Source organism: Panonychus citri, unplaced genomic scaffold (assembly GCF_014898815.1).
Source record: "Panonychus citri isolate SS breed McGregor unplaced genomic scaffold, ASM1489881v1 Contig00095, whole genome shotgun sequence".
NCBI lineage: Eukaryota > Metazoa > Arthropoda > Arachnida > Trombidiformes > Tetranychidae > Panonychus > Panonychus citri.
The window spans coordinates 888,869-912,887 of NW_026515500.1; the positions used below are offsets into that span (position 1 = coordinate 888,869).

General features: G+C 33.4%; 6 protein-coding genes across 13 annotated transcripts; 4 read left to right on the forward strand and 2 right to left on the reverse strand.

Annotated features, from left to right (window-relative positions):
* The first annotated feature begins 1,274 nt into the window (after positions 1–1,274).
* On the forward strand, positions 1,275–1,760 carry LOC128388119 (uncharacterized). Its single transcript, XM_053347478.1, has one exon. It carries the CDS (start codon positions 1,275–1,277, stop codon positions 1,758–1,760), a length of 486 nt encoding a protein of 161 aa, XP_053203453.1.
* Positions 1,761–3,230: 1,470 nt separating this feature from the next.
* LOC128388121 (spidroin-1-like) lies at positions 3,231–8,784 on the forward strand. The gene is made up of 3 exons (XM_053347479.1): positions 3,231–3,266; positions 3,320–3,540; positions 7,444–8,784. The coding sequence occupies exons 1-3, from the start codon at positions 3,231–3,233 to the stop codon at positions 8,099–8,101; spliced, it is 915 nt and encodes a 304-aa protein (XP_053203454.1). The 3' UTR covers positions 8,102–8,784.
* Positions 8,785–9,389: 605 nt separating this feature from the next.
* LOC128387940 (proteasome subunit alpha type-5-like) lies at positions 9,390–10,695 on the forward strand. The gene is made up of 4 exons (XM_053347253.1): positions 9,390–9,610; positions 9,724–9,918; positions 10,015–10,284; positions 10,370–10,695. The coding sequence occupies exons 1-4, from the start codon at positions 9,515–9,517 to the stop codon at positions 10,538–10,540; spliced, it is 732 nt and encodes a 243-aa protein (XP_053203228.1). The 5' UTR covers positions 9,390–9,514; the 3' UTR covers positions 10,541–10,695.
* Positions 10,696–11,031: 336 nt separating this feature from the next.
* Positions 11,032–15,770, forward strand: LOC128387922 (DNA damage-binding protein 1-like). 2 transcript variants are annotated; one of them, XM_053347214.1, is made up of 6 exons: positions 11,032–11,246; positions 11,556–11,930; positions 12,067–14,596; positions 14,718–14,887; positions 14,992–15,218; positions 15,316–15,770. In XM_053347214.1, the coding sequence occupies exons 1-6, from the start codon at positions 11,186–11,188 to the stop codon at positions 15,397–15,399; spliced, it is 3,447 nt and encodes a 1,148-aa protein (XP_053203189.1). In that variant the 5' UTR covers positions 11,032–11,185; the 3' UTR covers positions 15,400–15,770. The 2 variants fall into 2 exon arrangements, with proteins under 2 accessions (XP_053203189.1, XP_053203190.1); XM_053347215.1 differs by having other exon boundaries at positions 12,073–14,596.
* A 37-nt stretch (positions 15,771–15,807) lies between these two features.
* Positions 15,808–17,689, reverse strand: LOC128387934 (NDP-glycosyltransferase YjiC-like). Of its 7 annotated transcripts, none has more exons than XM_053347245.1 (4): positions 17,511–17,641; positions 17,357–17,463; positions 16,817–17,229; positions 15,808–16,753 (listed from the first exon to the last, which is right to left on the reverse strand). In XM_053347245.1, exons 3-4 carry the CDS (start codon positions 17,205–17,207, stop codon positions 15,897–15,899), a joined length of 1,248 nt encoding a protein of 415 aa, XP_053203220.1. In that variant the 5' UTR covers positions 17,208–17,229; positions 17,357–17,463; positions 17,511–17,641; the 3' UTR covers positions 15,808–15,896. The 7 variants fall into 7 exon arrangements, with proteins under 7 accessions (XP_053203220.1, XP_053203217.1, XP_053203221.1 ...); XM_053347242.1 differs by having other exon boundaries at positions 17,316–17,463; positions 17,511–17,640; XM_053347246.1 differs by having other exon boundaries at positions 17,357–17,414; positions 17,511–17,636.
* Positions 17,690–20,399: 2,710 nt separating this feature from the next.
* LOC128387943 (spidroin-1-like) lies at positions 20,400–21,537 on the reverse strand. The gene has a single exon (XM_053347256.1). The coding sequence runs from the start codon at positions 21,535–21,537 to the stop codon at positions 20,650–20,652; it is 888 nt and encodes a 295-aa protein (XP_053203231.1). The 3' UTR covers positions 20,400–20,649.
* Between the last annotated feature and the right edge of the window lie 2,482 nt (positions 21,538–24,019).

The window sequence follows — 24,019 nt, forward strand, 5'->3', positions numbered from 1 at the left end:
AATTGAATGACGATGATTATGTGATTAGCTGAATATACTGATGATCTTTGATTATTAGGTAAAAATTAAAGTTTTTTCTTCTTTTGATTCTTAATGTTTGCAGATTGATCATCAGCAAATTAGACTTTTGTTATCAATAATTAAGATAAATTACACTGTAAGAATAACTTTTATCCAGCTTTTATTAAATTATCTCCATATGACAAAAAAAATTTCTGGTCCAATTTTTCGTTACTTATTACCAGAGAATCGCTTTGATTGTGTTTGTTTTTTAAAATAAATATTTAAAGTCAATTGTTTCATTTTCATTTGTTCAGTGAATTCAATTTAAATTGTGACAAACAAGCAAAAGTAACTTTGAAGACAGAAATTTTGTGAAAACGTTTATCGAAAGGTTAATCACCTTTGATTAAATCGAGTAAAAGATGGAAATACAGTGTATGTGCTCATTAAAATTGTAATCGAAACTATATCATCATAATAACTGATATTTATGATTGAATTTAATATACTGATGATCGAGTAATTGAGATCAACTGTTTGAGGATCTCAAAAGATGAATTTATTTCTTTGTTATCGGGCACAATAGTCTTGATATCACCTCACTAAAAATTAAGATTACAGGGGAAGAAATTAAAAGAGATATGAAATTCAGTCCTTAGGACTAATGTTCAATCCATCACGAAAATGAGATGATAAAATCGAGCAATAAGAGACATTTTTTAATTGTGATTACTTTTATCCCTTGCATTTCAAACTATATCAAACAAATTTAGCAAATTATCTCCTTAGGCATGTTTGATTTAATATTCTCATCTAGTTGATGTTTGAATCACTTTGATAATAGTAAGTTTGTTAAAATGTAGATGCAATCATTAATTACTGTGTTCTAATTTACCTTATATTTTTTGATTATTTAATCTTTAAATAAGTCAGAAAGATAAACTAGTATATGTTTGAGTTTGTTCAGGTAACTTTATGAAAGTCAAAATAACAAGTCGATATGAGAAAATCACAAAAATGGTGGAATCATTTAAATAGAAAATTATATTTGAATTAAATGTTAATCTGAAATATCATGGTCATAAAATGATCATGTGAACGTTTCTGTTTATCTTTTGGTTTATTCAGGTAACTTTATAGAGGGTTAAAACAACACGATGATATTGGAAGAAAATCACATAAAAGGAGAATTATATTGAAATTGAATTTTCATCTGAATAAGCAAAAGTTTCTAACAGTTAAAATTTAAAGTTTTAATCACGAGAAAAATAATGAGTTTCAATCCACTTTTGGACGTTAATTCTTTTTGGTTCGTCACCATTTTCATGGGACTTATGTCATCATTATCCTACCAGGATCCTGGTTCTGCTGCTGGTTCTAGTTCTGGCACTGGTGCAGGTTTTCAGAGTTATGGGAATTCTCAGGGTTATGGTTCTAGTACAGGTGCGAGTGCTGGTGCTGGTGGTCCAGGTTCAAGAATTTCGTCATCCAGTGCAAGTTCAAGGGCTTCTTCAGCGGTTACAAGTTTCGTACAAAATGGTGCTCTTGATATGAAGAATCTTCGCAACGTCATCAGAAAACTTTCTTCCGAGTTTTCGACATCTACTCCTGGTGCAAGTCAATCTGATGCCTTTCTTCTAGCTTTATTGCAAGTATTCAGTGAATTAAATTCCATATTAAGTAGCGCAAATTTTGGATCTTCTGATAATAATACACCTGATCAAAGGGAAAACGATATTTTATCTTCACTTTCATAGGGCTTATTTTATCTTTAATCTTTCACTCTGGTTCAAGGGTTTCCGACATCAGAATCTGATGATCACAATACTTCAAAAATGGATATTCTTGTATTGGTCTTTTCATTTCCATGTGCTCATTAAAAACTAGAAAAAATTCAAACTTTAATAAATCAAGTTTCAACTGTTTTTCTTTATTAGAAGTTATTAGAACAACTTTCGACAGAAAGTTTGTTAAAAGTGTGTCGAAGTCACTGCCGTTGCAGTAAGCCTAGTTTTAGATTAAGTTCTGATTGAGTTCTGATTGAGTTATCGGTTAAATTATTCAGTGCACTGGTCCACACATTAAGTAGCACACAGATCTCCGGTGTTGATCAATGAATATCTTAAATCTCACACCACAAAAGTGAATAAAAAAGGTTAATTTATCGAGTAAGTAATCAACAGTTACTCATTAATCAAAGTTACTTTTGCTTGTTTGTCACAATTTTCAATTGAATTTACTGAACAAATGAAAACGAAAACAATTCACTTTGAATATTTACTTTCTAAAACAAATAAAACAGCAACTCTCTGATAATACTGATAAAAAGCAACGAAAAGCTGGATAAGAAAAAAGGTATGTTAAATATGCATATGGAGACAATTTAATAAAAGTTGGCCTTAATTTTATAATTAACAAAAGTCTAATTTTCTAATGATCAATCTGCAAACATTTAGAATAAAAAAACTTTAATGTTTACTTAATAATTCAAAGATCATCAGTATATTCAGCTAATCACCTAACCATTCATAATCCAATTCAGTTGATGCTCACTTATCTAAACAAGGAAGACGTGTGATCAACATGATCACTTTTTTGATTAAATTTTAAGAGATCGAATTCAAGAATGATCTTTTCTGCCGTTTTTATGGTCAAACAGAACAACTGTTAGATTTACCTTGAGTTAAACATTGTAATAAAGCTTTGATTAATCTATCGAAATTTCAATACTTATACTTTAATTAATTCCTCTTCCATTGGAAATATCTCTGAATCAAGTTTACTAATGTAGAGTTTTGGTTCCTGTCGATTATAATAAATTATCAACTATTAATTTCCACTACGATTGGATGTTAATGGACAATTCGTTCAGCTTTTATTCACCAAAGTCAATAGAAAAGTTTCAACAGCAAGAAAAGAATCAAAAACATTTCCAGAAGCGTTGTTGTTGGCCTTTGGTAATTTAATTCCAATTGTCAGAAAGATAAACTAATTTAAGTTTTGGTTTATTCAGGTAACTTTATCAAGGCAAAAAGAATACGTATTGAAAGAAAAAGACATAAAAGGTTGAATCATTTGAAGGGAAAATCATAGTTAAATTAAATCTTCGTCTGAATAAGTGAACGTTTCAAACAGTAAAATTTAAATTTAAATTGTTAATCACGATCAAAAAAATGAGTTTCAATCCATTTATGGCCGTTAATTTCTTTTCGCTCACTACTATATTCATGGTTCTAATGTCGTCTTTATTGAACCAGGCTCCTGTTAATGGTCAGAGCTCTTCTTCTAGTGGTGCTTCTCCTTATGATGCTAATAGTGCTGGTGGTTATGGCCAGGCTATGGTGCTGGTTCTGGTGCTGGTGCTGGTGGTGCTGGTGGTTATGGCCAGGGTTATGGTGCTGGTTCTGGTGCTGGTGCTGGTGCTGGTGCTGGTGCTGGTGCTGGTGGTTATGGCCAGGGTTATGGTGCTGGTTCTGGTGCTGGTGCTGGTGCTGGTGCTGGTGCTGGTGCTGCCGCTGGTGCAGTTTCAAGACTTTCGTCATCTAGTGCAACCTCAAGGGTTTCATCAGCAGTATCAAGAATCGTACAAAATGATCAACCTGATATAAATAATCTTCCCAACGTCATCAGCAACCTTTCTTCCCAAATTTAAGCATCTAATCCTGATGTGAGCGAATGTGAGGTCTTGGTTCAGGTCTTAATGGAAATAGTCATTCACTTATTAAGTAGCGAAAATGTCGGATAGATAATAATCAAGTATTAAACAATGTTTGATGTGTGTCAAAATTCTAACTGTTAAAAAAGCAAGGACTAATCCACCAATAAATTTCGAATATTCCCCGTTCTTCTCATCTTTCGTGAGGCTTATTTCATCTTTTATCTTTCACCCTGGTGCAAGGTTTCTGCAATCGGAAATTTTTCGGCTTAAGGTTCGGTTTGATTGTCTCAGGCCCTCCGGGCCTTTCTTTGTTCATGATGACCCTTATTAGCAAAGACCTAACCTAACTTAATTTAAACAAACACAATTAACTGAACAATTAAGTCCATTTTCATATGTAGCTTGAACTTTAATCCCACAGAAACAGCTCAAAGTGAAAATATCGAGTTGACGGACAATTCTCGAATCTTACCGGCATCGCAAAAGTAAGCCTAGAATCTAGGCCCAAGATTAAGTATAGATTAAGTTTTATTAATAATTAAATTAATAAATTTACTGGTCCATCCATAAAGTAACACACAAATCTACAGTGTTGATCAATTAATATCTTAAATCTTACCTGACAAAAGTGAATAAAAAAGGTTAATCTATTAATCTCAATATTCTCATATTTGGAAAAATAGTAAAATTAAATTACAGAAAATTAACAAATCAATTAAAATTTATTTAAATATAAATTTATTTGGAAATATCTCTGAATCAAAAGTTTGTTACAAATAGAGCTTTGGCTCTTGTTGATTATGATGAATCATTGATGATTAAATTCCATCAATTTTCACTACAATTCAATCAAAACGGACAATTCGATCAGCTTTTATTCACAAAAACTCGATAAAAAAGTTTAAACCCAAGAAAAGAATCAGAAACATTTCCTAGAAGCTTCAGTTGCTGACCTTTGATAATTTAGTCTAAATTAGTCAAAAAGATAAACTAGTTTTGGTTTATTCAGGTAACTTTATCGAGGCAAAAAGAACACGTATTGAAAAACTAACCAAATAAAAGGTGAAATCGTCTAAAGGGAAAATCATAGTTAAATTAAATCCTCATCCTAAATAAGTGAGTATTTTTAACAGTTAAAATTTAAAGTGTTACTCACGAGAGAAAAAATGAGTTCCAATCCGTTAATTCTTTTTGGTTCGTCACCATTGTTCTGGGTTTATGTCATCATCATCCTACCAGGATCCTGATTCTGCTCCTGATAATGTAAAAAGTGCTGACTTGGCTGCTGGTTCTGGTTCTATTTCTGATGCTCAAAATGCTCTTTCTAACTCAGCTCGAAGACTTTCGTCATCTAGTGCAACTTCACGTGTTTCTCGGTTGTCGGATAGTCCAATGATTTAGGTTAGTCACTATCCCCGTAACAGTATTAACAATGAATTTTTGATGAATAAATTGGTTTCCAACCCCTTAACTATAACCAGCACCAGTACATAACTCGAGGTATAACCAATTGATTATTGTCTTTAAACTTTTGTCGAGAACTGTATAATAATAAGTTGATACACTGAAATAAGCCCCCTGAGAATGACGAAGCCAAGAAATATTTGAGAGTTGTAAGAGAATCAAAGTCGTTTTGTTTTTTAATTTAATTTAATTTACATATTTTATAATGAAAAAGTTGACAAATTAAATAACAGAAGGTTAACAAATCAATCTCGTAATCAGTTAACGCAAATTTGGTTTTCTAAGCCACAATCCAATGAAACTTCTCAATGGTAGTTGTTCATACATGTATTGTATTTGGCTCAACTGTTTTTGTAGTTTCAAATTGAAACTTTCATTCTGGAATCGGGTAAAACACCGGGCTAGGATTCGCAGAAACCAAACTTTCAAATGAGAAAACCTTTTTTTCAATCGGGAAACACTGTAAATAATAAATATAAATATCGGGTGACCGAAAATGAGTGAGCATCTCACGAACCTTAAGTTTTGGACCCACGTTTCTATACATTTTAAGAAAGTAAATTTGACGCTGAGTCCAAAAATGTTTGGCTTTTTCTAGGACGCACGGTTCTCAAGATATCGAGTAGCCTGAAAAGCGAACGGTTGACTTTGGACTCAAAATTTTCGGTCAAAAGTTATTCTTTTTGACCTATTATCTTATATATCTAAGCTCATCATTATCTGAAGTAAGGTTATTGAGATCCAACATGGCTGAAATCAACGAAAATTGCTATCTAACTTTCCCATTATAAATTTCTCATAGAGAAAATCGCGATTTTGGCCTTTAAATAAGAACCACAGTTGCACTTGAACTTCAAAAATTCTGAAAAAATTCACGATTTATATTTGATCGATGGCGCTTTCAATTGCGTTTGAAATTTTATTCTAGGACCTACCATTCTTGAGATGCTCACTCATTTTCGGTCACCCGATAATTATCTCATATCTGCAGAGTAATTTCATAAATTTGATTCTCTTTGATCACCAATCGCTTTAGAACTGTCAATTTTTCTCGCATTTATTGATTTGTTTCTTTTGTTTCTTCTTTCAACAGATTATGATACTACTGAGGAGAAACAAGAAGTAAAACCTAAGAGAGTTAACAACTTACCGGAAGTCGAGACACCAGAACGACTGGGAAGTCCATCATTTTCCGATGACTTTTCAATTGGATCACAAGCTTCTCGAACCTCTTCAGTTATGAGTTTAATTCAACCTCGAAACAACAATAGATCAAGACGAGAACCAGAAGAGCCCAGAACAAAATCACCATGTCTTATATCTTAACTCAAAGACAATTTGAACCAAAAAAATGTAGAAAAGAAAATATTAATCTCTTATTAATTGATTAAATTGAGAATCAAATAAATTAAATGAGGATGGTTTTATGATTAAATTTAATATCCTAGTGATCGTTGAATTGAGATCGGTTGATAGAGGATCTCAAAAGATGAATGTACTCCAATTCCTTTGTTATCGGGCACAATAGTCTTGATATCACCTCACTAAAAATTAAGATTGCAGGGGAAAAAATTAAAAGAGATATGAAATTCAGTCCTTAGGACTAATGTTCAATCCACACTCACGAAAATGAGATGATAAAATCGAGCATAAAGAGATAATTTTTAATTGTGGTCTTTTTTCTCCGTAAGATTTCCAACTATATCAAACCAATTTTTATTAAATTATTATTAATATTTCCTTAAGCATATTTGATCCAATATTCTCATCTAGTTGGTGTTTGAATCACTTTGATAAAAGTAATTTTGTTGAAATGTAGATGCAATGGTTAATTACTGTGCGCTAATTTACCTCATGTTTTTTGATTATTTAATCTTTAGATTAGTCAGAAAGATAAACTAATAACTCTGTTATATGTTTGAGTTTGTTCAGGTAACTTGTTGGAAGTCGATCTGAGAAAATCAAATGGTGGAATCATTTAAATAGAAAATTATATTTGAAATGATCATGTGAACGTTTCTGCCTATGTTTTGGTTTATTCAGGTAACTTTATCGAAGCCAAAAGAGCACATTGATATTGGAAGAAACCACATAAAAGGTGAAATCATTAGAAGGTAAAATCATAGTTAAATTAAATCTTCATCTGAATAAGTGAATATTTCTAACAGTTAAAATTTTAAGTTTTAATCACGAGAAAAAATAATGAGTTTCAAACAACTTTTGGTCGTTAATTCTTTTTGGTTCGTCACCATTTTTCTGGGGCTTATGTCATCATTATCCTACCAGGATCCTGGTTCTGCTCCTGATAATGTAAATAGTGCTGGTTCTGGTTCTGGTTCGGGTGCGGGTTCAGGTGGTGGTTATGGTCAGGGTTATGGTTCTAGTTATGCTAGTGCTACTGGTGTTGGTGGTTATGGTCAAGGAAGATATGGTCAGGGTGCTGGTGCTGGTGCTGCTGCTGGTGCTGGCGCTGGCGCTGGTTATGGTCAAGGAGGGTATGGTCAGAGTGCTGGTGCTGGTTCTAGTTCTGATTCTGGTGCTGCTGCTGGTGCTGGTTATGGTCAAGGAGGGTATGGTCAGAGTGCTGGAGCTGGTGCTGGTCAAGGGGGATATGGTCAGGGTTATGGTGCTGGTGCTGGTGCCGCTTCTGATGCTCAAAGTGCTGTTTCTAACTCAGTTTCAAGACTGTCGTCACCTAGTGCAAGTTCAAGGGTTTCATCAGCAGTATCAAGCCTCGTACAAAATGGTAGACCTAATTTGGATAGTCTTCCTAATGTCATCAGCAACCTTTCTTCCCAGGTTTCGGCATCTACTCCTGGTGCGAGTGGATGTGAGGTCTTGGTTCAGGTCTTAATGGAAGTAGTCACTGCGTTGGTTCACATATTAAGTAGTGCAAGTGTCGGTAATATAGACTTAGGATCAGCTAGCGTATCTGCAAATACAGTTGGTAATGCACTAGGCAACATGGGAAAATAGTGTACTGGTTTTTCCCAATTAATTCATCTCTATACTAATCAGTTAAAATTCTAAGTGTTGAAAAAACAATTTAAGTTTCAAGTTTCAGATATTTCTCGTTCTTTCTCATTCTCATGGGGCTTATTTTATCTTTCACTCTGGGTAAGGTTTCCGACACCAGGACATTATTTAATTCCTATAATAATAATAATCTAAATAAATTGAATCAAATCGGGGTTCTCGCTAACGGTTTGATAAATTAGAGTAATTTTCTATGTAATATTCTTAGTAATTAATTGTCTAATTATTAGTGACCGTCTGATCTATGCTAATAAGGCATGACCGGTGATAAATGGAAGTTTCTGTTATGAATTAAACTGATATGTCTATACATAGTCGTTATGATTGTTCGAAAATTCTACTTCCATGCTTTATCGGTCATACCTTAATTCATCGATCGTTTTAATTGATTCAAACCATTTTCGAAAAAAATTTGATCAAATCAGGTCGGAATTCAATCTTTTATCCGAATAGGTAGTGTTTAAAAAAACAAAGAACTTTAATCCATCAACAAATTTCTTTCTTTCGTTCTTGTTCACTTTCATGGGGCTTATTTCATCTTTAATCTTTCACTCTGATTCAAGGGTTTCCGACATCAGAATCTGATGATCACAATACTTCAAAAATGGATATTCTTGTATTGGTCTTTTATTTCCATGTGCTCATTAAAAACTAGAAAAAATTCAAACCTTAATAAATCAAGTTTCAACTGTTTTTCTTTATTAGAAGTTATTAGAACAACTTTCGACAGAAAGTTTGTTAAAAGTGTGTCGAAGTCACTGCCGTTGCAGTAAGCCTAGTTTTAGATTAAGTTCTGATTGAGTTCTTGATATAAGTAATCAGTTTACTGGTCCACTTATTAAGTAGCTCGCGAATCTACAGTGTTGACCAATTAATATCTTAAATCTTACACCACAAAAATGAATACGTATAATGAGTTAATCTATTCATCTACATATTCTCATATTTGAAAAAATTGTAAAATAAATTACAGAAAATTAACAAATCAATCTCGTACTCAGTTAACGCAAATTTGTTTTCTAAGTCACAATCTAATGAATCAATGAACTTCTCAATGACAATTGTTCATATTTGGCTCAACTGATGATTTTTGTAGTTTCAAATTGAAACTTTCAATCTGGAATCGGGTAAAACACCGAGTTAGGATTCTCAACTTGAGAATCTCAAGTTAGGAATCGATGATGAGTCGATAGAATCGAATCACATTCGATGGTATCGATTCCACTATTTGTATGAATAGACTAAACTGTGAATCAAAGTGACTAAACATTAAATTAGTTTCTCTTTTCAATCTATTTAATTAGTTTACTTAATTGTTTTATTTTCTCACTTTAATTATTGGTAATATTGAAAATGTTCCTTACAAGGTCTGAATATGATCGTGGTGTCAACACCTTTTCCCCTGAAGGTCGACTCTTCCAAGTTGAATATGCAATTGAGGCAATTAAGGTAAAAGAGAAATGGTTACCGGTTGTTGAGAATATAAATTATTATTATCATCATTTAAACGCATTAATTGGTTAATTTGCTCTTTCTTTATTTTATTCTGTTCTCTTATTCAGCTCGGAACCACTGCTATTGGAATTTCAACATCTGAAGGTGTTCTTTTGGCAGTAGAGAAAAGAGTAACTTCTCCTCTTATGGAACCAGCAACCACTGAGAAAATTGCTGAAATTGATTCTCATATTGGATGTGCTTGTAGTGGACTTATGGCCGATTCTCGTACTCTTGTTGATCGAGCTCGAGTTGAAGCTCAGGTAAATTAGAAGGTTTCTTTTGGTCTCTTTCCTTCAGTTTGGTAAAAGGTTGTTTCTTACTATTAATATGTTACTTTTTCTTTACCCTCTTTCCAGAATCACTGGTTCTTATACAATGAAAACATGTCCGTTGAAAGTGTTACCCAATCTGTTTCCAATTTAGCCATTCAATTTGGTGACAGTGACAGCGATGGTAATGCGATGAGTAGACCTTTTGGTGTTGCTATTCTTTTCGCTGGTTGTGACGATGGTGGACCACAATTGTTTTACATGGATCCCTCTGGAACTTATGTTCAATGTGATGCTAAAGCGATTGGCTCAGGTTGTGAAGGTGCTCAACAAGCCTTACAAGAAGCCTATTCTAAAGTAAATATCATTAGTTGAATTTATTTCTCTCTTTCATCAATCAACTATTCATTTTATTAATGTTTCAATGTTTATTTTTCTTCAGTCTTTATCTTTAGCTGCTGCTCTGAAAGTTTTACTAACAATCTTGAAGCAAGTCATGGAGGAGAAATTAAATTCTACTAATGTTGAAGTAGCAATAATTAAACCTGACACAGGATACCGAATGTTATCAAAAGAGGAGATCGAAAATGCCATCAAAGAAATACCAGTTTAAAAACTTTAAAAGTCTCTTTCTCTCTCTAATCGTCCTCTGAAGTTTTTTATATGTTTCAGTTTCCATCTTTCAACTTTGAAAAAAAACTCTCCCAAGTTTCTGGTTTAAAAGGAAAATCTAATTAAACAAATATTGTCATATAAACAAAACAAAAACATCTAAATTACTAAATTACTTCCTAATCAACAATCGTTTGGAAATGTAAAGAATTGAAATTACCTGATTACATTTATCATCTCATCAAGTCCAAAACTTTTCCAATCCATTAGACTGTTATGAGCAAAAAAAATAGCAATTAGTATCCAAAGAAAACCCAATTAATTATTTTTCGATAAAAGTTTAATTAATAGTCAATTATTGATTCTTTGATAGAATCACATGTCGCCATCTAGTGAATTTTTTACAATAGAATTTATCTCAAGATCGGTGTGTCATTTAGCTTTGAGCGCCTATTCAATGAAAAAGTCTCTTCGTTTGTCATGCGCAGAAGTGGAAATGGTTTTTATTTTTATGGAAAAATATATTTTTTCAAAATAATAATTTCCTAGTCTTTAAACTCAATTTCAATTTAAATTGTTCATTAATTGTCTTTTTCTCTATTAAATTGGTATTGCGTGTTTTTCGATTCTCAACTGATTATAAATCATGTCACACAATTACGTTGTAACTGCCCATAAATCATCCACAGTGTCAGCATGTTGCACCGGTGAGTGTTTTTGTTGTTTGTCTTTTTGTTTTTCCACAAAAAGCTTGAGTTTTTTTTCTTATCCGAAATGAAACTAAATCAACAGCGTGGTTTCTCATCATTTACCAATTTCTTTTTTTAATCATGTAGTATCACGATTAATTGATTGTTTTCATGTTTTCCAATTTTCTGAATCTCTTGTATAATTTTTACTTGGAGAGTTTGTTAAATTTGCATATCTAATTCTCTATGTATTAAAATACAGAGAATGTACTTGAAAGGTATTGATTTGGTTTTTCATTTCTTTTTGTTTCTTGTTTCAATTCATAGGAAATTTCACATCACCCACAGATCTCAATTTAATCATCGCTAAAACAACTCGATTTGAGATTTATTTGGTTACTCCAGAAGGTCTTAGACCTGTGAAAGAGGTCAATGTCTATGGAAGGATCACCATTATGAAGTTATACCGACCCAAGGGTGAAAATCAGGACAGGCTTTTTATCCTTACATTTCGAAATCAAATTTGTATTCTTGAATGTGTTAAAGATGGTGACAATTTTGAGATAATCACCAAAACTCATGGAGATGTTGCAGACTCGGTTAATCGACCTTCTGAAACAGGTTCAATTGGAATAATCGACCCTGAATGCCGAATAATTGGCCTTAGAATTTACGATGGACTCTTTAAGATTATACCCTTAGGTAAATTACATTTTAATCTCAAAGATTTTTTCTAGGAGAATAACGTCCCTTTGTTATTAATGTTTTCTAATCTAATTTTTTTCTCTTCTCCATTTTCTTTACCTTTACCTACTGTTTTCTTCTTACTTTTTGCAAGATTTAGATAAAGGAGAGATGAAAGCTTTTAATATCCGAATGGAAGACATCTTAATTCAAGACATTCAATTTCTCCATGGATGTTCAGTTCCAACTTTGGCTTATATTTCACAAGAAAATTCGGCTCGTCATGTGAAAACATTGGAAGTTTCAGTGAAAGATAAAGAGTTTATCAAAGGTCCCTGGAAACAAGACAATGTTGAAAGTGAAGCATCCATTTTAATTGCAGTGCCTCAGCCTTTTGGCGGTTGTTTGGTTATCGGTCAAGAATCAATAACATATTTAAATGGTGATGCTTATGTAGCAATTGCACCTCCAGCTTTACGTCACAGTACCGTTGTTTGTTATGGACTAATTGATACCAATGGATCACGTTATCTTCTTGGTGACATGTCTGGAAGATTGTTTTTACTTTATCTTGAAAGAGAGGATCGATCTGATGGAGGTGCTAATGTTAAAAGTTTAAAACTCGAAACATTGGGAGAATGTACAATTCCTGAATGTCTTACTTACCTTGACAATGGAGTTGTTTATGTTGGCTCACGTTTAGGTGATTCTCAGCTTGTAAAACTAATTCTTGAGCCAAATGAACAAGGGTCATACCTTGAAACAATGGAAAACTTTACCAATCTTGGACCAATTGTCGATATGTGCGTTGTTGATCTAGAAAGACAAGGACAAGGTCAATTGGTTACATGTTCCGGTGCTTTTAAAGAAGGCACCTTACGTATCATTCGCAATGGTATTGGTATTCAAGAACATGCTTCAATTGATCTACCCGGTATCAAAGGTATTTGGCCACTTCGATTGGGATCAATTGATTCCAAATTTGATAATCTATTAGTTTTATCGTTTGTTGGTCAAACTCGAGTTTTAATGTTAAATGGTGAAGAAGTTGAAGAAACCGAAATCTCCGGTTTCGATAATAGTCAACAAACATTTGCCTGTCAAAATGTTTCTTTCCATCAAGTGATCCAAGTTACACCAACCTCCGTACTACTTGTCGACGTTGACACGAAAAAGTTATTAAATGAATGGCGTCCACCCTCCGATCAAACAATTTCCGTTGTCTCTTGTAATCCTACTCAAATTGTTTGCGCTGCAAGAAATAAACTCTACTATTTAAAGATCAAAGAAGGCTCATTGGAACAAATTAGTGAGACCATATTAGAACACGAAATTGCTTGTATCGATGTTAGTCCATTGGCCGAAGATTCCGATTCAACTGAATATTGTTGTGTCGGCTTATGGACCGATATCTCAATCCGAATTTTACATCTCCCTGATCTCAAAGAACTACACAAAGAAATGCTTGGTGGTGAAATTATTCCTCGATCGATAATTGCTGTTACCTTTGAGGGAATTAAATATCTTCTCTGTGCTCTTGGTGATGGTTCACTTTTTTACTTTACTCTTCAAACTCGACCGGATCAGGAAACTTGTTATCTTACTGATCGAAAGAAAGTTACCCTTGGAACTCAACCTACTGTACTTAAAACTTTCCGCTCCAATGTTACTGTTAACGTATTCGCCTGTTCAGATCGTCCAACTGTTATTTACAGTGCTAATCATAAGTTAGTTTTTTCAAATGTTAATCTAAAAGAAGTCAATCATATGTGCCCACTTCACTCTCAAGCATATCCTGATAGTTTGGCTCTTGCCAATGATAATAGTCTAATCATTGGTACCATTGATGAGATTCAGAAACTTCACATTCGTACAATCAGTCTTGGTGAATCGCCGCGTCGAATTGCTTACCAGGAGCAAAGTCAAACATTCGGTGTAATCACGATGCGCCACGATATTCAAGACATTGAAGGTTATGTTCCAGCTCGTCAAAGTGCAAGTACAACAGCTCAAAACACTTCGCATGCCCCGAACATGGCTTCAGCCATCAAACCAGGAAGCAGTTTAGCAAGTAACGCTGGAGACACATTAGGCCATGAGATTGAAGTTTTCTCTCTTTTAATTATCGATCAACACACATTTGAAGTTCTTCATGCTTTTCAATTTACTCCAGCTGAATGTGCGCTTAGTATTGTCTCCGCTCGACTTGGAGATGATCCTAATCCATATTATATTGTTGGTTCTTGTTTCGTTCACCCTGAAGAACCTGAACCCAAATTGGGAAGGATATTTGTCTTCCAATGGGCTGATAATAAGCTTCAAATTATCGCTGAGAAAGAAATTAAAGGAGCACCATATTCGCTGTGTGAATTCAACAATAAACTATTGGCCAGTATTAATAGTACAGTTCGACTTTTCGACGGAGCACAAAAAGATTTACACAATGAGTGTAATTATTTCAATACAATTCTCGCTCTTTATCTTAAGGTGAAAGGTGATTTTATACTCATTGGTGATTTGATGAGATCGATTTGTCTCTTAGCGTATAAACAAATGGAAGGAAACTTTGAGGAGATCGCCAGAGATTTCGAGCCAAATTGGATGACAGCTATCGAAATCCTGGACGATGATACATTTTTAGGAGCAGAGAATAACTTTAATCTATTTGTTCGTCAAAAAGACAGGTAATATTTTCTTTTCTAAAATTTCTCTATATTCCTACTCTATTTCGTGTATTCCGAAGTAAATTATTTCTTTTGAAAACATAATTTCTAATCACTCTCTTGACAACATTTCTCATTCTAGTGCTGCTACGAATGACGATGAACGATTACCATTGCAAAATGTGGGGCAAGTTCACATCGGTGAATATGTTAACGTTTTTAGACATGGATCTCTCGTGATGCAACATCCGGGAGAAAATACCACACCGATTCAAGGATCTGTGCTTTTTGGCACCGTTTCGGGAGCGATTGGTGAGTGGATCGATTGTTGAAAACTATTGTTTTCATTATCAATCTATTAATTGTTTTACTATCTGATTGTTGTATTGTTTTTCTTTATATCTTTCATTGTGAAGGTCTGGTTGCTCAAATTCCTCAAGATTTCTTTGATTTCTTATCGGAAGTACAAGGAAAATTAGCCAAAATAATCAAATCAGTTGGAAAAATTGATCACTCAGCATGGAGATCGTTCCATACCGATAGAGTAACTGAACTTTCATATGGATTCATTGATGGAGATTTAATTGAAAGCTTCCTTGATTTAAGTCGTGATAAGATGAGTGAAGTTGCCGTTGGATTACATGTGAGTAATAATCTCTTAATCCATATCACTAATTCAACATTATAATTGAAAAACAAATTCAATCTAATTGATTTTTTTGTATTTTTTCCTTTCTCAGATTGATGATGGCAGTGGAATGAAAAAAGAATGCACAGTTGATGATTTGGTGAAAATTGTCGAAGAATTAACAAGAATTCATTAATTATTGATTTTTATTAAAGCAAAAACAACTAATTGAAAAACTAATCATCCACTAAGACCCAAAAAACACCAAAGGATTTTCAAAGAAAGTAACCAAACAAGAACAAAATGAACAGGAAAAGGAAACATTTGAATAGCATTTTCATTCAACGATTTCTTGTAATCTTTTCTCACCTTTGTCCATTTCAATCATATACATAAAAACATCAAATTAGAGATGAAATTGTCTCTTAAATCAACGCATCTCATTTTTCCATCATCTTAATACAAATGTAATAAAAAGCAATTACCACCAAGAGCCATCGGTAATTGTTTTCGTTAGTGAAAATTATCACATCCAATATTCAATAAACATCAATGGTAATAAAAAAAGTTATCAAAGTAATTAGTCAATAAATAAACTGACAGGTAAGAAAATAATGCTTTCAATTTCTTTATTGATCCAATTGGTTATTACAATTAACTTGAGTAGCATAAATTGAAAATGTTGATTGTTTATTATTCAAAAGGTGATTTCTTATTGCGAGCAACAAATTCAATATAAACTGGAATCTTATCTGATGATTGTGATTTTTTCATCTCTTCAGAAACTTTGATGACATTATCATGAATTTGTTGATCACCAAGAACTTGATCAATCGCTTGAACCAACTTTTCCTCAGTAAAGTCGGACAAGTTTATCTTTTTACCGAGCTTAAGATCAGCGACTCGTTGACCATTGTCCAGTTGATCATCGAATATCGGGATAGCAACCATCGGCTTACCGAAGTATAAAGATTCAACCAATGAATTTGATCCACAGTGAGTGATGACCAAGTCAACTTTCGGTATAATACTCAGTTGTTTGACATAATTATCACCCCAAACATTTCCAGGCAATTGTATCATGTGGCCATTTCGACCAAGAGCAAAAATGAATCGATTAGGTGACTTTGCACAGGCATCGACCAGCATTTTAATGAGCGTTGGATCATTTGAAGCATTTGTTCCCATGGAAACGTAAACCAATTTACCAGGTTTATCTTTCAATTTATCGGGTAACTCAAAATCTTGCAACTCAGGTAATCGTATTGATTGATCGAGACGAACCCAATTCTTATTAACCGGACCCAATTCCTTGTAGTCCAAAGCTTCAGGGAATATATAAATTCCCAAATATTCAGCATGAGTCCATGATCGCAATTTTCCTTCAGCAACTCTGATGGCCATTTCTTTCATCATATCATTTCCATTTTCTCGAGCCTCAGCCCATTTTTCGGGTGCATCAAAAACAGAAAGACCAGAGCCAATAGGAGGTCCATTGTACAATGAAACAGGTCCATTGGACATAACAGGGATGAACGGACAAGGACATTCTACGAGAGAAAAAAATATCTGTAACAATCAATCAAGAATTTGATTAGAGATGAACAACTTACTCGTCATAAAGCCCATTACCCAACGATAATCTCCCAATACTACATCGGGTTTAATGACTTTCATTGCGTTTTCGATTGCAGCATTTTCACCACTAAACATTGGTCCTCTTCCACCACCTCGAGGTCCACCACCACCTCGATTACCACCTCGACCTCTTCCTCCTCCGCGCATCAAATCCTTTGGTGAATATTTTTTTTGATTGTCGAATGTCTCAAGAGAAGAATCATTAAAAGGTCCAGAATGGGTTTTCTCAAGAGGATCATCGGCCTCTTGATAATCAAAAATATCGATAAATTTGATTCCCTGATTTTCAGCAAGACTCTTGTGTTCAGGGTAATGAATGAACATCACATTGTGCCCACGATCAACCATCAGTTTACCAATACCCATGGAGGCATTAACATGACCAATTCTGTTAATTATCAGAATAGAACAACAATCAAATCAAAAATCTTTCATATTAATCATATGAATAGTTACCAAAAGGCTTTTTCTTACTATTTTATCATCTAAAAGTTTCATCAATCGTTTCAAGTTACATTTTCTAACAAAAGAACCAACCAAATTGAGTTGACCATCACCACATAACAATTGAGACTGTCCATTGATTCAGAATGATGAATTGATCACCACAAGACAATCAAACCTAAAATTTAATCAGTAAACTAATTTAGTAAAGACAAATCAACTTACCCTCTACTTGCAGTAATCAGGACATTTAAAGGTTTCATTGTATCAACCATATTGAGTTAAATTGTGATTAGAAACTGTTGACAATTAGGTTGATTTTCAGGCTTGGTAGTATTAATGTTCACCAATTGAATGACTGATTGTAAATAAATGTTAATTGTTGAATTCAAATCGTTTATATTGAGTTTGATTGATTGTCTCAAGGTTACCTTTTAATTTGATCCTCCTCTTTGGTGTAATAATCATTCAATATTTAATCACCTTGTTTTAATTGCAATCATTTATTTATATTAATGTTATAAATTATTGTCATGATTAAGTGTCAACAATTAAATCCTTTTAGCTTATGATTAATCATTTGTTAGATTATATTAATAAGGCTTGGAAAATTACAATACTTTACAGTCATTTCAGTCAGAAAGCAACACTTTTCTAAAAAATCGCAACACCAACTTAACCCAAATTTTCACACATTGGTGATACTTTTGGCGTTTTATGACCTTGTCAAATAAAGAGCAACTCTTTTCTAGAAAAAAGCAACACATTGGTCAAGATACAATTCGATGGTCACTTTAGTCTTTGTTTTAGTTTCCCTCCGTTTTGAAATTTTTTGTGCTTTTTATCAATATGCCTCAGTTATCTAAAGAAGTGAAAAAATTAATAATCGAAGCTCATCGAAATGATAAAAATAGTTCTGAAATCGCGAAAATGTTCAACACTAAACCAGGAACAGTTAGATCAATTATCTCTCGTTTCAACAAATCAGGTACATTAGAAAGGATAAAGACAAGGAAGAGAAAATTAAGTGATGAGATTGTGGAAGTGATCAAAGGATGGGTTGGTGTTAATTGTCAACTAACATTGGAAGAAATCAGGGATAAAATCGAGGAGGAATTTGAAATTAGTGTTTGTGTCTCAACTGTTTACTATTGTTCGGAAGGCTTGAACTTCTCGTTTAAAAGAGTTTCAATTGTACCTGAAAGGAGAAACTCGGAAGTAGTAAAAGATAATCGGAAACAATATGCATTGGACTTTCTTCGTTTGGACATAAATCGTGACAAAGTTTTTTTTATTGATGAAACAGGTATTGCTGTTCATGCTCGTCTGAATCATGTTACATCCGTCGAAGAAACTGTTCGAGCTGCCGGCCATTCACTCACTTTCTTACCCGCTTATTCACCTTTCTTGAACCCAATTGAAGAGCTTTTCAATCAACTAAAACATTATGCTAAAAAATTTAATCCAAAAACAGTTGAGGATGTTTTTTATGCTATCAAATTAGCATCTGAAATGGTATCAGAACAAAATTGTATCAACTATTACAATCATATGCTCGAGTATATATCGAAATGTATTCAACGAGAAGAGATTCTCAATTAGTGTTGCCTTTGTTTTGAAAGGTGTTGCTATCTATTTGATGGAAAATAAACAAAAAAAGTTCACACTTTGGTGTTAAAATTTTGACCAACTAAGTGTTGCGATTAACTTGAAAAGTGTTGCTTTCTCACTGAAATGACTGTAATTATATTAAATCAAGATTAATTCCTAGAATTGGATCACTTTTAATAATAATTGGAGCTATTAATAAGTACGATAATGAATATAATAGTTAGTCAGTTAATCTGATTGACCAAAGTTAACTGGATTAAAAAATACTCCAACCAATCAGAATCCCTTAGTTAATAATGAGACGCAATTGTTTTAATCATTATTGATCTTATATCAGAAAAGATGTAAAAATTAATCATTGAATTCAAATGTTTAAAGTCAGATTAAAAATATCACCTGTTGATTACTTTTAATTGTTAATCTATGTCAAATTAAGTGGAGTCTTAAGTGAATAATCAATTGATTGTCAACAATCAAGGTTAAAACATAACAGGATCATTTGCTTTTGTGTGTTGACTTCCACTTAGTGGAATCCACTAAGGCAATTTTCACATTCGCTACCTAGTGAATTTTTAATTATAATTATGAAAATCAATTAAATTAACTAATCCAATAGATGGTGACTTAGGAAAAAGTGTTGCTTTAACAGAGGTGTGGGGTGTACATCAGAAATGATTTATTTATAAAATTTATTGATTGGTCTAATCAAATATGAGTAATTATTTGAAGGAAAAGACCGAAGACTAAACAGAAAAGTAACAATTCAGGCCAATAAGAGATTTTAACTGTTATTTAATTGATCGCACGTAGTAAATGTATCTTGAAAATGAAATCTTGATAATTTAATTATCAAGAAAATTATCCATGTACAGTGGTACCTCCGATAATGAGACTTTGTGATTATAAGGTATGACCGGTAATGTTTTGGACTGAATTTTAAAAATTCAATTTCATGATGCTTAAGATTAAAAAAATACGGAGGTCGAAATAAGAGTGCGTCGAAACTTAGTTTCCATTTACATTCATTTTTTCCCATTGGAAAAAATCAGAAAAAAAGTGAAAATTTTTTTTTGAAAATTCAAGGCAATTCTATGGGAAAATGGATGAAAATACGTAATATGTAAGTGGAAATTAAGTTTCGACGCGCTCTCATTTCGACCTCCGTATTTTTTTAATCTTAAGCATCATGGAATTGAATTTTTCACCAATCATAGTCAGAGAGTGAATCTTCATTTTAACGTTTAAATGGAGACAATAAGTCTAGTCAGTCGTTAATCAATTTTTAAAATTTAGTCCAAAACATTACCGGTAATACCTTACGGTTTCGGTCTTTCTGGTTTCAAAGCTTAATAATTATTAGGATTTTAAGAATTGTATTGTTATAAAATTTATTTTTTATTGTTTCTAATTGTAAATTTAGACCAACGTGTGTATTTTAACTGGTTATCGGATTGATTTGAAATAATAATAAAAGAATTTTGATAAAAGAAACATTGAAATCTCTTCATAGATAATATGTAACTTTATTTTATTGTAACATGAAGGCTGAAAAGCCTGGGGTAGTTTTTAGATTAAGCTACGTTTTTGGTGCAGCATCACTAACAATAAATTAAGATAAAATATGAATGTCGGTATGGGACATACGGAGAACGAGAAATATATGGAACGTGGAGGTAAAAGTAAATTGTTTTTTCAACACTTGGAATTTTAACTGGTTAAAATAGAGATTAATAAATTGGGAAACACCAATACATTAATATCCAGTGTATGTGCTAACCAATGCTTGACCAACCATAGCTGATGATGTGCTAACTGAGTTTGTATCTACATATCCGATTTGTGCGCTACTTAATACGTGAACCAACGCACTGAGTACTTCCAATAAGGATTCAACCAAGACATCACATCCACTCAAACCAGGATTAGATGCTGCAACCGAACTACTAACGCTTCTGAAAATGTTGCTAAGAGTGCCTTCATTAACTCCACCACTTGATGCGAGGCTACTTACAGCTGAAGAGACCCTTGAAGCAGATTGCTGTGACGAAAGACTTGAAACCGAGTTCGAGACAGTGGAACTGACACTAGAACCAGCACCCAAACCAGCACCCAAACCAGCACCAGAACCGACACCATAACCAGCGCCAGAACCAGCGCCAGCACCAGAACCGTCGCCAGAACCAGCACCAGAACCGGCGCCAGAACCAGCACCAGAACCGGCGCCAGAACCAGCACCAGAACCGACACCATAACCAGCGCCAGAACCAGCGCCAGCACCAGAACCGGCGCCAGAACCAGCACCAGAACCGGCGCCAGAACCAGCACCAGAGCCGACACCATAACCAGAGCCGACACCATAACCAGAACCAGCGCCAGAACCAGCGCCAGCGCCAGAACCAGCGCCAGAACCGGCACCAGAACCAGCGCCAGAACCAGCGCCAGAACCAGCGCCAGAACCAGCGCCAGAACCAGCACCAGAACCAGCACCAGCACCAGAACCAGCACCAGAACCAGCACCAGAACCAGCACCAGCACCAGAACCGGCGCCAGCACCAGCACCAGAACCAGCACCAGAACCACCAGCAGCATCAACAACCCCGAGACCAGGATACTGGTTTGATAAACAAGACACAGTAGCCATAAAAATGGTAGTCAACCGAAAAAAATTTACGCCTTTAAGTGGATTGAAACTCATTTTTTTCGTGATAAAACTCAAATTGTAACGGTTAAAAATGTTCACTTATTTAGATGAAAATTTAATTTAACTATAATTTTTCTATTGAAATGATTTCGCCTTTTATCTGATTTTCTCAAATGTCAACGTGTTGATTTGGCCTCGACAAAGTTACCTGAATAAACTTGAACATAAATTAATAAATTATAATTAATTAATTTTGATAATAAATAATCAAAATGTGCATTGATACATATCAAGTAAGTGAATCAATCAGTAATTAACGATTCCATCGACAACTTTACAGAATTACTATCGTTGAAAAAAAGTGAAAACGAAAACAATTTACTTTGAATGTTTACTTTCAAAGGAAAACACAACTGGAAGTGATTCTCTGATCAAACAGCAAAGAAAAATTTGATGAGAATTGAAATCATATCAAATACGCATAAGGAGATAGTTTAATAAAAATTGGAATTGAGATTTAGAATCAAATCTATAGCGATGTGGTTTATATTATTGTTAATTGTCAGGTTCAGAAAATTTGCTTCAAATTTTCTTCCTGGACTTTTTTTCACCAGACAATTAGCCTAATTGTTGTCTTAATCAAGATATTTTTAAATCTTTAAATACAGGGCATGATAATGGGAATTTGTTTGACACCAAGTTCGAAACTGACCTTTCGGTAGGCCAATAGTCCGTTCGAATTTCGCTTTGAGAACGAAAATCATTTTTTTCTGGCTTTAAAAAGAGCAGAATATTTCGCCAAATTTTACTAGATAATTTTGGCCGAGCGATTCACGGACTTTTGGCCTACCGAATGGTCAGTTTCGAACTTGGTGTCAAACAAATTCCCATTATCTCCCAAGTCCATATCTGCGATCTGATCTTGCCAACGACTCTCCGTTCTCAAGTTATTCCGAAAACAAATCTGTTAATTTAACGGAATTGCCCTGTAGATGTTTAATGTTGGCAATTATTAATAGATCGTAGATACATCGAGTTGACTCGGTCTTAACACTTTGTGAGAGTAAATCGGTTAGGTCAACATTTTTTATTAGAAAATTAACAATAGTCGGATTCTTTTCGATATAAATGTATTCTTGGTATCCTCTTTCTAACAATTAAATCCTTTTAGCTTATGATTAATCATTTGTTAGATTATATTAATAAGGCGTGGAAAATTACAATACTTTAATTATCTTAAATCAAGATTATTAAGTACGATAATGAATATAATAGTTAATCTGATTGACCAAAGTTAACTGGATTAAAAAAATACTCTAACCAATCCTTTAGTTAATATTAAAACGCAATTGTTTTAATCATTATTGTGCTTATATCAGAAAAGTTATCCCATCAGATCATTAACTAAAAAGTTAAAAGTCAGATTAAAAATATCACCTGTTGATTACTTTTAATTGTGAGCAAATGTCACATTGGGTAGTATTGAGTAAATAATCAATTGATTTTCAACAATCAAGGTTAAACATAACAGGATGATTTTCTTTTGTATTGAATCAGAAATGATTCATTTGAACAATTTAATAATTGTACCAATCAAGTACGGGTAATTATTGTATGGAAAAAGACTGGGGACTAAACAGAAAAGTAACAATTAACGACAAAGAGATTTTAATTGTTATTAAATTGATTTCATGTGGTAAATGTATCTTGAATAATGAACATGAAATCTTGATAATCTAATTATCAAGAAAATTATCCATGTTATGCCCTGGGAAGACTATTCATGCAGGGTTTGCCATCTTGTACGAGGCTTGATACAGCTGAAAAATCCCAATATAATTTAGAAATTGATTAAGCGAAAATGAAAAAACTTCAATGTTTACCTAATAATTCAAAGATAATCAGTATATTCAGCTAATCACATAACCATCGTCATTCAATTAAGTTGATGCTCAATTATTTCAACAAGGAAAACGTGTGATCACTTTTTTGAGTGAATTCTAAGAGATCGAATTCAATAAAGATCTTTTCTGTCTTTCTGAAAATTCTATTAAGAAAAAGATTTTAACTCATTTTTTTTAGTAATTAACACTTTGAATTTTAACTTATTCAGATGAAAATTTAAGATACAAGATCATAAAGATCAAAGAAGGTTTTTGTAAACAAACAAGTGAGACCACATTATTATTATTAATAGAACACGAAATTGCTTGTAGCGATGTTAGTCCATTGGCCGAAAATTTCGATTCAACTGAATATTGTTGTGTTGGTTTATGGACCGATATCTCAATCCGAATTTTACATCTTCCTGATCTCAAAGAATTACACAAAGAAATGCTTGATGAATGATTCTCTGATCAATCAAACAGCAACGAAAATTGGACGAGAACAAAAATCATATCATATGAATATGCATAAGGAGATAATTTAATAAATATTGATTAAGTGGATAATAAAAGAGAACCAAATTAGTCTGAAGAGG

Coding starts and splice junctions, on each gene's coding strand:
- LOC128388119 (XM_053347478.1), top strand. CDS start 1,275: ATGAGTTTCAATCCACTTTTGGACGTTAATTCTTTTTGGTTCGTCACC.
- LOC128388121 (XM_053347479.1), top strand. CDS start 3,231: ATGGTTCTAATGTCGTCTTTATTGAACCAGGCTCCT. Junction 3,267..3,319: donor CTTTATTGAACCAGGCTCCT/GTTAATGGTCAG, acceptor TGATGCTAATAG/TGCTGGTGGTTATGGCCAGG. Junction 3,541..7,443: donor GGTGCAGTTTCAAGACTTTC/GTCATCTAGTGC, acceptor TAATGTAAATAG/TGCTGGTTCTGGTTCTGGTT.
- LOC128387940 (XM_053347253.1), top strand. CDS start 9,515: ATGTTCCTTACAAGGTCTGAATATGATCGTGGTGTCAACACCTTTTCC. Junction 9,611..9,723: donor ATGCAATTGAGGCAATTAAG/GTAAAAGAGAAA, acceptor TCTCTTATTCAG/CTCGGAACCACTGCTATTGG. Junction 10,285..10,369: donor TACAAGAAGCCTATTCTAAA/GTAAATATCATT, acceptor ATTTTTCTTCAG/TCTTTATCTTTAGCTGCTGC.
- LOC128387922 (XM_053347214.1), top strand. CDS start 11,186: ATGTCACACAATTACGTTGTAACTGCCCATAAATCATCCACAGTGTCA. Junction 14,597..14,717: donor TTTGTTCGTCAAAAAGACAG/GTAATATTTTCT, acceptor TTCTCATTCTAG/TGCTGCTACGAATGACGATG. Junction 15,219..15,315: donor AAGTTGCCGTTGGATTACAT/GTGAGTAATAAT, acceptor TTCCTTTCTCAG/ATTGATGATGGCAGTGGAAT.
- LOC128387934 (XM_053347240.1), bottom strand. CDS start 17,560: ATGGTTGATACAATGAAACCTTTAAATGTCCTGATTACTGCAAGTAGA. Junction 17,230..17,510: donor CTGATTACTGCAAGTAGAGG/GTAAGTTGATTT, acceptor GATAATTAACAG/AATTGGTCATGTTAATGCCT. Junction 16,754..16,816: donor GGTAATGGGCTTTATGACGA/GTAAGTTGTTCA, acceptor TTTCTCTCGTAG/AATGTCCTTGTCCGTTCATC.
- LOC128387943 (XM_053347256.1), bottom strand. CDS start 21,537: ATGGCTACTGTGTCTTGTTTATCAAACCAGTATCCTGGTCTCGGGGTT.